Genomic DNA, 10,770 nt, shown 5'->3' on the forward strand with positions numbered 1-10,770 from the left:
ATTAGAGTTTTCGGAATAAGACAAAACCCTAACCTAAACGACAACCCATTTTTTCTTACGAAAAATCGCGACCGAGTCGATGTTAAAATCATTGATTTTCGTATTTAAAATAATGAAATCGCCTACTAGTCGGGGTCTATCGTCGTCTACCAGGTGCAATTAATCAACAAGAAGACTTTTTTCAGCCCTACCTTGTCGACGCGGTGAACAGTATACTCGCGCGCTACCGGAGTTAGAGTTGGACAGTGAAAACAACGACAACGGTGGTGGCGGCTAGGGTTTGAAGAGTGGTGGAAGATGGGGAGACGGATTGCAGAAGCGTGGAGAGAAAGTTTGACGTTTGGAGTGAGAGAGAGTGAGTAGATGGAATGGTGTATCAATACCCCGCTTAAATTTTGCTCCTTCCCTTTCTGGCGGTTTTCAATTTTGTTTTTTTACTAGTTTACCCTTATAATGCACAGAATCCTCCCTATAATGCAACACGGGATAAAAAAAAGGAGTCCATCCGGTCCCTTCATTCATCTAATCTAACGCTCCAAATTAAGAAGAAACTTAAATCTAAGGGATCAATAGGAGATTAAGGCTCCCCTATATATATATATAATGGACATTATGGGATCTCAAAAGGATAAATCAGGAAATACTCCATAATATATAATGGACCCACAATCAGAAATATGAGATCAATAAGATAAAAATTAAAGACCAATATGTCGAATAGTACTTGACAACCTCGTCTTTTCTTGACAAATATTTTAAAGACAAGAAAATGGCTTTTTAAGACGGTTCAAATAATAATAATAATAATACTCACTTTTTCATTTTTTAGATACAAACATACATATAAGATCATAATACAAGATTGAAACTACACAATTCACACAAGGAGAAAAGATAAATGTACATAAATTATACATGTACATAATACCCTTAAATTTTTAAATTTAATTGAATTTAACTAAAAATTAGTTTTGTTATTTGTTGTATTATAATGTAGCAACAAGAAAGAACTGATATAGAAATTTTATGGCAAATTGTAACACGATTCCGAGCTTGATTTGAATTAATTATATAATATTTAGTAAAAAATATATTTTTTCTTAAATATACAAATATTTAAGTTAAAATTCTATTTTTTTAAAGTATTGTAAAATTATTAGTGTGAAATTTATTTTAAATCGGCTAATGTTTATGAATCGATTTTCAAGGTTAAATGTTAAAAAAAGTTCGATTATGTACCTACAATTATGTACATTTAACACTAATTAAATCGACTTGATGTTAATGTTGCCTTCCATTTAAGCGAATTTCATCCGGCACCGGAAAATAACGCATACTCTCTAATGTTATTACTTTGTTATTCATGCCTTCCATTAGTCCACGTTACATTTCCTTATATATAACATTAATATTTTATGTCACAAATTAAATTTAATTTTATATTTTCACGCCATAGAGTACTTATCCCTACATAAGATTTAGACCGCAAAATGTACTTAATAATTAATTCCATTATTATCCAATAAATCCATCAACAAAGTTCCAAATAGATATCATTTTCAAGTCATGTTATAAATTAGAAGTAGTACTACTATAATATTGAAAATGCATGCATTTAAAGGATCCACGGTGGGACAGATGTCCCGACGGACATCCCGACGAACTTTTCAAAAACACCTCCTGCCACGTCATAAGGACATCCCACTGTACTGCCACGTCATAAGGACATCCCACTGCACAATGGCGGACATCCCGACGGACATCCACAATAATTATAAAAAAAATTAAAAATCGGGACGTCCGTCAGGAACCCGCAATGGCGGACGTCGTCGGAAATCCGCGGAACTCCGGTGTCCACAAGCGACATCCGTGTCCGCCTCGCGCTCGCCTAATGGCGGACGTCCGGCACGCTGATCCGACGTCCGCCGCTGCGGATGCTCTTACCACGTTGGTTTTGCTCGTGCAGCCGTCCAGCTCATTGCAATTTATTATACCTCTATCAAAAGACGTATTATTGCATTATATATATTTCTATTTTGTCATTAAAGCAAACAACACAATGTAGCTTTACCCGAAATTTGAGATAGGATGTATGGAGGATCTAATTATACATCCAACATTCAGAAACCAAGTCTATCAACTTCAATTATATACTTATAATAAATTATGCCACGACCAAATGTTAAATAAATAGAGAAGAAAGGTAAAGTATTAGGTGTCGTTATTCTTATATAAAAACCAAGTCAAACCCTCAAAATATACATGACTATTTCGGTATTTCCTAAACACATATCCAACTGTAGACGGAGAAGATGTCTTCCTTAATTTCTCCTAAACTATGCAACACTCCTCTTCTTAAATGTAACAAAACCAGATTTGTTCAGCCCCTTCAACTCAAAGCTCAAATCCACAAAGATCATGAAGGTAAACCTTAATTAGTCTTCCACAAAATTTACAATTTTGCATACCTTAATTGTACGTACATATATCAATAATAATATTTTTGAATTTACTATCAGGGAGATCTGGCAATATTGTGGATGCAAATTTACACCTACTGAAGGTGAGGATGGAGGAAGTGAGGAGCAAGGAGAGATGCTGTGTAGCTGAGCAAGGATGGAACTATGCAGCTTATGATAGCTTCAAAACTAAAACAGATAATTATACTCATTTTTATCAGGAATTTGTTGAGCTTTTGGGAGTAGTTGGTGCCCCTTTTGGCCTCACAATATCTTGTTGCACCTTATGCCTCTGCCTCTTCTCCATTTTGCTTCATTTCAACCAATGACTTATCTTCTTATAGAATAAACCAATCATTTTTTTCATTTTTAGTTTTCCCTTTCTTCATGTGTAATTTGATCTTGAAAATAGAGAACTCTATGTGATCAATTCTTTAAGATTTTATTTTCTTTATTTGTATGTGTCTGTTGTTTTAATGCATTTTTATTGTTTCTTGATTGACATTTGAATAATTTGGTACCATATGATTATATAGAGTTTTTGTTAGAAAGTTCGATGAAAGGGGCTAGAGGTCAATATTAGGATTATACACCCGAGGCATAACTAGGAATGATCACTATACTTACCGAGCAGACGGACCAACCAATAACAATAAAAGCTTAATTATAATTTAATAGTAATGTACAATTTAAGATTTATTAACATCCAATTGAAATTTTTAACAATCAATGTAATAAAATATATTTAGATTAGATTATTAAATGAATAAATAAATCCAGTGCAGCCGGACTCTTAAGCCACCTACCTAGGAATAATTGTCGTTACAACAAATCAATACGAGTAGTACTATGATATTTTATTTGTTTTTTAACATCGTTATTGCACACATCACGCTAATTATGTCGTTTTAGTCTTTTAGATGAATATTCCTATTAAAAATCTAATTATCAATGATCTAAATCATCGTAAGTATGTCCTTCCTTCCTTATATTACAAGTTATTGATTTTCTTTTTAGGCCATCCGCAATGGGCGGACGATGGCACGCCCGATGGCGCGCATCGTCCGCGCCATCGATCGTCCGCGCCCATTGCGGATACGGACGATAGGTCGCGGACGATCGTCGCGGCCGATACTAAGGGCGCGGAGGATGGCGCGCCCGATGCCTATCGTCCGCGCCATCGTCCTCCCCATTGTGGCGTACACGGACGATGGCCGCGGACGATAGGCATCGTCCGCGCCATCGTCCTCCCCATTGTGGCGTACACGGACGATAGGTCGCGGACGATGGCACGCGGTTTGGTTTTCTATTTAAAGAGCGTTTGTCATTCATTTGTGCATACCTCTACATATTCTCTCTCACAAATCCAACCAATATGAATCCCGGCGACGACACCAATAGTTCTAGTTCCTCTGATGAGTCCAGTAATAGCATAGATATAGCATTAAATGCAGTCCTGTTTTTGTGAAGACGGTTAGCTGCCCAATTGGTGAGAAGAGGGTTTTATTTGCGCAAAAGCAGGAGTCGGCGAGGAAGGATGTCGAGCGGACATTCGGCGTGCTCCAATCACGGTGGGCAATTGTGAAAGGGCCGGCTCGTTTCTGGTTCAAGGATGTCATCGCCGATGTCATATATGCGTGCATAATCATGCACAACATGATAGTCGAGAATGAAGGCGGAAGCATCACCGATTGGAATGAAGATGATCGTGCATCTAGTTTGGCCGGCGCGTCGACCGAGCCACCCGATAGAGGGTTACCGTTAGGCTTCAACGAGGTTCTATCTAGACAGGCCTCAATGCGCAACCAACAGGATCATGCGCAGCTCATGAACGACATGATCGAAGAAGTGTGGGTTCGCAACCGCCGTTGTTGAGTTCGCGTTTTTTTAATTCGCATTGTAATGTATTAATTTTTATTCAATGAAATGAAGTTTTTGAAATTCGTATTTTAATGTATTAATTTTGTTAAATTCGTATGAGTTTTGTAATAAATATTAAAAAAATGATGATGTGGCGCGCCATAGGGCGCGCCTTAGGGCGCGTCTTAGGGCGCCCCACTGCAGGTGAGGAGGTAGGAGGATAAAACTGCTGACGTGGCGCGCCATAGGGCGCGCCTTAGGGCGCGCCTTAGGGCGCCCCATTGCTAATGCCCTTAGGTTGTTTCACTGCAAATGATTTATTTTATTTTTAAATAGAAAATATATTTACATTTTCTTACTTTATCTATTTATTCTATTCTCTATTTATTTAACTCAATAAATATCATTTTCTTAAATCTCATTCTCAAAATAAAGATGAATTCCCACAACACTACTTCCGATCTTTCTCGATTAGCTAAAGAAAAGGGATCGGAATGAATAGATCTCAAACACAAGTAAGTAATTTTAATTTGAGGTGATGTAGCAATACAAAAACTCATCTATAACAGTTTAAATTTTTAATAATAGATACTTAATTGACCAAAATAGCCCTATTAAGTCAAAAAAGCCACCCAACGAGATAACATGAAGCTGTTGGATCCTGGATAAGTATTGATATACTACAATCTTTTCATCTGCCTTCTATGCCTAGTTTCAGACGCTCCCAACAAATAAATCAATTTCAACACATCAAAGTCTTTTGCAAATTCGCCAAATCAAACACCAAGCCCAGTTTATAAATCCTAAAGATCGCGTTACATCACTTTCTTAGAAATGCTACTGTTGCGACACGCGACCCAACTGATCCTCCAAACATGAATGTTGGATACGTGCGTATGTGGTCAACATATTCAAATACGGCATCTCTGCCCGCCGCATCTTGGTTACCACCAGCCTCGCGTGACCCGTCATTTCTCCTTTGATTGTAAGCCTCAACCTCTTGTATCAGTTCATCTTTCGTGTTATTGCACGATGTAATAACCTTAACAAGTACAAACCAAATGAGATGGAATTTCATTATAAACCTACAAGGCTACGACTAGAGGTAACAGATACAGTCTATAAGTGCACACTATGTTGAGATAACATGTGAGTAAATAAAGATACAGATACAAGATGAACCATAATGAAAGGAATCTAATATGAAAAGTTAGTATAGATACTCACCACCAACCCACCAGAAGCCACAAGTCCTGATATAGAGTCCCAATACATTATCCTGAAATCATTATTTACAAATATGATCAAAAGGTCCAACTTTTGAGTGGTTCAAATTCTTGAACAGGATATTTCTATAGGTTGGGACCATTTGTGCAATATTTAAGCTCTAGTTTATTAATCTACACACAAAATGGCCTGCATTTGAGGAAACCCCAGCATGACTAGAAAGAAGCATGACCACTTGGGGGAGTGGAAGAGAGGAACAATGAAACAGCATGCACCATCATAGGACATTAATATAGAAGCCCACACTGTTGGCGATACTATTTACCTTTTGATAGGGCCATCAGGATGCAATCCAATTGCATCCAGTGTTCCTTTATCTGTGACTAGCTGAAATTTCCGATCTAGTTTCGTGTCAAGAATATCATCAACCTGAAAAATAGTTTGAAGAAAAAGATCAGCCTGTTCATATATAACATAGAAAATAAAAGGTTGATAAAGTATATGCAATGTGCAGAAGCCTTAAGTCAGCACTTTACTGAAGGAAAATATTTGATCCCTAGGTGATAAGAACTGAAGAAAGTTTGGCACACCTTATTAAGCAAAGTTATTGATTATTTGATCCCAAAAGGCTTAGGTATTTCACAATGATATATCTGGTCTAAAATTTTGCCTAGAACGTTCAATTTATAATTAGGCTAGTCTCAAACCACTATACATGGGTAGCAAATATATAATGCCAAAATACAGTAGATTATTTGTATATTGGCTAGAGAAGTGTACTTAAAAACCAATTACTTTCATTTATAGAGAAAGTGGTAGTCAATTAATCACGGTTCCGAATGATAGAAAATGATTATGAAAACTGATGCAACATTGCATGAAAAAGAAATTTAGAGCAAATGTTAGAGAATGTAAGCATAACACAAATGATTGTCTTATATAAGATGTCTGAAGACGTAAAGAGTAAGTACTAACTATAGACAAGCAAGGATAGCTACATGGTACAACTCAAATGTCTTGTAGTCAAACAATGTTGTTCTTCCAAATATTTGCATTATGTCCTTAGATAAAACAGCCTCAACTAGTACAAACAGTATCAATAATTAACAGTTCATTTACAGATAAACTATGATAGAAGAAACACAAATTTTAGTATTAGATCAGCATTAAGATTCAGTCAGTGTTACTAGCTCTCCCAAAGAATACTCAACTAATTTAGACTAATAAATAATTGTAGTAAAAATGAGTATCCAGTAGCATCCGTATCAATATCAAAGGTTTAGGTTGCAAGAGAACGAGAACCCGATGATAAGGTTTAGGTTGCAAGAGAACAAGAACCCGATGATAAATATTTGGGTTCTTACCAGGAATTTAATATTAGGGAATCCATCACGCTGTGCAAGGTTTCGAGCTAGGTCAACAGCTGCTTCACTGTAATCAGTTCCAGTGAGATCTGAGAACCTGTGAGGTGAAAGAAGTAGTGACAAGTCAGAATCAAACTTTATCAAAATCAGCCAGAGACAATCCACATTAATCATCTCAAATATATAGCAACCAAGACCCCACTTTTGCATTAAACTCCACATTAAGCCACATGACATTCTCAATTGCAAATTGCAAGCATACTTTATTTCAAGAATTTGATTCTAGCAGAGGCAATGCTTAGCACACTTTTGGCACTTTCTTGCAGAAATTTCACACTATATAATATCATAAGCATGTAACTGATACTTTTTGCTAATTTTATACAGCTTATATTATTAGAACTAATATGCTGGAGACTGCTGCTTTAAAAAGTGGATCTGAAGTGAAGTCTTGATTGGTGTAACATGAACCTACAAGGACCAGCGTCAATCAACTTGTTTTCTTAAAGGGATGTCCCTGGAATAAATCAAACTACTTCCTTAAAGGCATATGAAGTAAAATATCCATTCAATATACACCAGCATGCAAATTGATATAGGTTAGCAAAAGCCCCATAAATCTATGTTTATCAGTTATCCAGCAGTTATATGATATCCCAACTAATTAACAATGCATCAACATCTCCAATCCATCACAAAACACTAACAAGACATTCTCTATCTCTCTATCTCCTGTCAGTCTTCCTTAACACAAAACTTGCACTATTGGAAGCTGGACTCTTTTTGTAGCTCATCCTATAGCTTCTGAGGCAAGACAAACAGCATCTTTAGCTGCGAAGCTATATGCTTCACGAAAATAACTGTAGGGAAGCCTATCAGCCTATGTAAATCTCATTGCAGGGAACGGATACCACTGACTACAAAAAAAAATTAATCTCCCTACCCTACAATACGGCAAGGACACAACTTCAGCACAAATTATTGCAACTAACTAAGATAGCAATGCTTTCTGAAATAACTTCATTCAATGTAGAGTATACTAGATAGGTGTATACTGTAACAGCCATAAAAATGTAAGGCAGGGACCCAGCACCTAAAGGTGTTAACCGCATCTTGGTGTCTGGATTCTCTAACAAACTTTTAGGAATAGGAGGAAAAAAAGAGAGAAATGAAAAAACAAGCAGAACATTTAGAGTTTACTGTACCCCTGCTTACTGAGCTCCTGAAGAAGCAAGCCATTACCAGTACCAACATCCAGAATGCTCCATCCAGACAAGTCTTTTTCAGGCTGCCCAGCAGGCAAACAGTTTGTACTGTCTACATGATTTGGAAAGTTACGCTGAGAAATTTCAAGGCATACATTTTTGGTCCATGTAGCCATATTTTCCATCACATCAGGTCCAAACCTACAAATTAAAAGTATATAACGTACTAATAGCTGATAAGGTTTGATATAATCACTTCCACAGCAGACAGAACAAGAACAGATGACAAGAGCAGTCATATTATGCATTGTGGTCATTTTTCCTTCATGCAAAGTTGTTGTCGCAGCGTACGTAAAGAAGATCGGTTAGTTAGTTAAATACCATGGTTTTACTTATTTCAATTGTACTGACTTCAGATACATATTTCGAACAAAATAACAGGATAAGCGAAGTAGAAGAAAATTTACACTGAGCGGTTTAGATACTCCAAATTTTATTTATAAGATCTGATATAAACCTGCCTATAGTGTTACTTAATACAGAGGAAGAATAACCAAAAGATGAAATATGTCACATTGTTAGTACACTGAGGAAAACTATCCTCTTCATGAGTCTAGACCACCTGCACTTATCAAACACTGTCCTAAAATCATCCAAGACTTGTAGCAATACGTGAACATGGTAATCTCATCCTAATCGGAAATCCAAAAAACAATACCTACCAACGTCAATAAGGAAATCCAAGAAATTATCTGAAGTTAAGCATGAAGGCTAGTAAGGGAGTAGGGAGAATAACTGAAAGTCTGAGAGCAAACATAATCTTTCTCCATCATAAAGTTGGGACAGAACACCAATAGTTTCTAAGAATGAAATTGGAATACACCAACTACCCAGAAACCAGATGTAGACTCACCAAACTTCTCCAGCATGACCATGTTCTCGGAAATTTGCCAATTCATCTGCATATGCTGCATCCCAGTAACTCTGGAATCCCAGCATTGATGAAACTGCCTCCGCATCTGGCTCCTCTTTGTCAGAACTGCTCAACACAAACATTAGAGTTTTCTGAGTTCGAAACCAAAAAAAATAAGTCATCCCCTGACGAATAAAATTGAGAACCTATTTTGTAATTCCCATCATTAGTTAGCATTCTACACTAAGAATTCCCAAACTAACTGACTAGCAACTTCAGAAAATCATGATATGGCAACGCGGAGTTCAATTATTAGCATACCAAGCAAATACGTACAGATCACTGAAAGGCTAAAGTGTTACGAATCGGAACTAAGGGAGAAATGACCTGTAGTCGGATGCGGCACGGTAAGCAGCCGAGGAGAGCGCTTCAGCGGCGTCAGCCTGACGCTGCTCGTCATCGAGAGTGCTTCCATAATCGCTCTTTATGGACCAAGAGTCGGCGGCGATGGAACGGTCATCATCGGAGATCAGATCGATGGCGGCAACCTGCCGAGCAGCTTGCGATATGTCGGAATCCTCCGGCGGCAATCTGATTCCCGCCATGTAGACCAAATCACGGAGATATGTGATAGAGGGATTGAGTGAGAAACCCTAGTGAGAGGATTTTGGGGATATCAGGAAAGAGAAGATGAGGGGAGTAATGGGAAGCTGCTCGGATGATTTCAGCGTGTGACCATGGTAGGGGTACATTTGGAATTTCCAGTTTAGACATCGTTTTTTTTATTAGAGCCTCAGCAATGGCGGACGTCCACGCGGAATCCCCACCAGCGTGCGGGAATTCCGTGGCGGACGTCCGTCATTGCGCGTCCAGGCACGGATACGGAATTCCGCGAAGGAATTCGCAGTTCCGCGAAATTCTGCGGGGAATTCCGTGCGGACGTCCGCCATTGCGTTGACGCCCGCTGAATTTCGCTTTTTTCATTAAATATTTTTTTTTCGGTTCATATATATACATCCCGTTGAACTTAATTTCATTTGCACCACTTGTATTAACAAGTTTCTCTCTCTCTCTGAAAATACCTTTCTTTCGAATCAACAATGGAGCACCACGACAGCGATTCCCCCGCCTCGAGCGAGTCACCGACGCCCCATTTTCCCATTGGTGGGAGTAAGCCGATGTCCGCTGCGATGCCTCAAATGCCGGGGATGATGCCCCAGTCTCAAATGCCACCGGGAATGATGCCCGGGTACTACAACATGTACCCGCAGTGGTATGGGATGATGCCCCAGATACCGGGGATGATGCCCCAGATGCATGGGTCGCCTGTCGCTGCGGGGGGAGTAGGCAAGGGGTCCCCCAATCGCTGGTGGACAACGTCTATCGGCCCTTTATGGATTTACTATCGACGGACAACCCGGCGAGCTCTCCTCTCGAGACTCAGTTCGCTGGCGTCGACACGTTCTCGTTTGAGGAGTTGGGGCTTTCTCCGGTCCGGGACACTCCCGCCAGCGCACCACCGGCGACGGGGAGGACAGGGAGGACCGGGCGAATGAGGGGCAGGGGACGGGGCGTCCCGGTGTACGGAGGCGAGGTGGGGGAGGGATCCAGCGCGAACAAGAGGACCGTCTGGAGCATGGACGAGTGCATCGCGCTGGCGAAGGCGTGGATCAGTGTAGTGGAGGATCCATACGTCGGGGCGAACCAGGACATCGACCGGATGTGGTGGCGCATTAGCCCAA

The 10,770-nt window shown here is 39.3% G+C and overlaps 1 protein-coding gene across 1 annotated transcript; it reads right to left on the reverse strand.

Annotated features, from left to right (window-relative positions):
- Positions 1-4,814: 4,814 nt before the first annotated feature.
- Positions 4,815-9,747, reverse strand: LOC121775814 (EEF1A lysine methyltransferase 2-like). The gene is made up of 7 exons (XM_042172881.1): positions 9,416-9,747; positions 9,029-9,154; positions 8,116-8,316; positions 6,911-7,007; positions 5,872-5,975; positions 5,547-5,598; positions 4,815-5,361 (listed from the first exon to the last, which is right to left on the reverse strand). Exons 1-7 carry the CDS (start codon positions 9,631-9,633, stop codon positions 5,140-5,142), a joined length of 1,020 nt encoding a protein of 339 aa, XP_042028815.1. The 5' UTR covers positions 9,634-9,747; the 3' UTR covers positions 4,815-5,139.
- Between the last annotated feature and the right edge of the window lie 1,023 nt (positions 9,748-10,770).

Source organism: Salvia splendens, chromosome 18, assembly GCF_004379255.2.
Source record: "Salvia splendens isolate huo1 chromosome 18, SspV2, whole genome shotgun sequence".
NCBI classification, from domain to species: Eukaryota; Viridiplantae; Streptophyta; class Magnoliopsida; order Lamiales; family Lamiaceae; genus Salvia; species Salvia splendens.

Coding starts and splice junctions, on each gene's coding strand:
- LOC121775814 (XM_042172881.1), bottom strand. CDS start 9,633: ATGGCGGGAATCAGATTGCCGCCGGAGGATTCCGACATATCGCAAGCT. Junction 8,317..9,028: donor GGTCATGCTGGAGAAGTTTG/GTGAGTCTACAT, acceptor TTTAATTTGTAG/GTTTGGACCTGATGTGATGG. Junction 5,976..6,910: donor TCCCTAATATTAAATTCCTG/GTAAGAACCCAA, acceptor ACTATTTTTCAG/GTTGATGATATTCTTGACAC.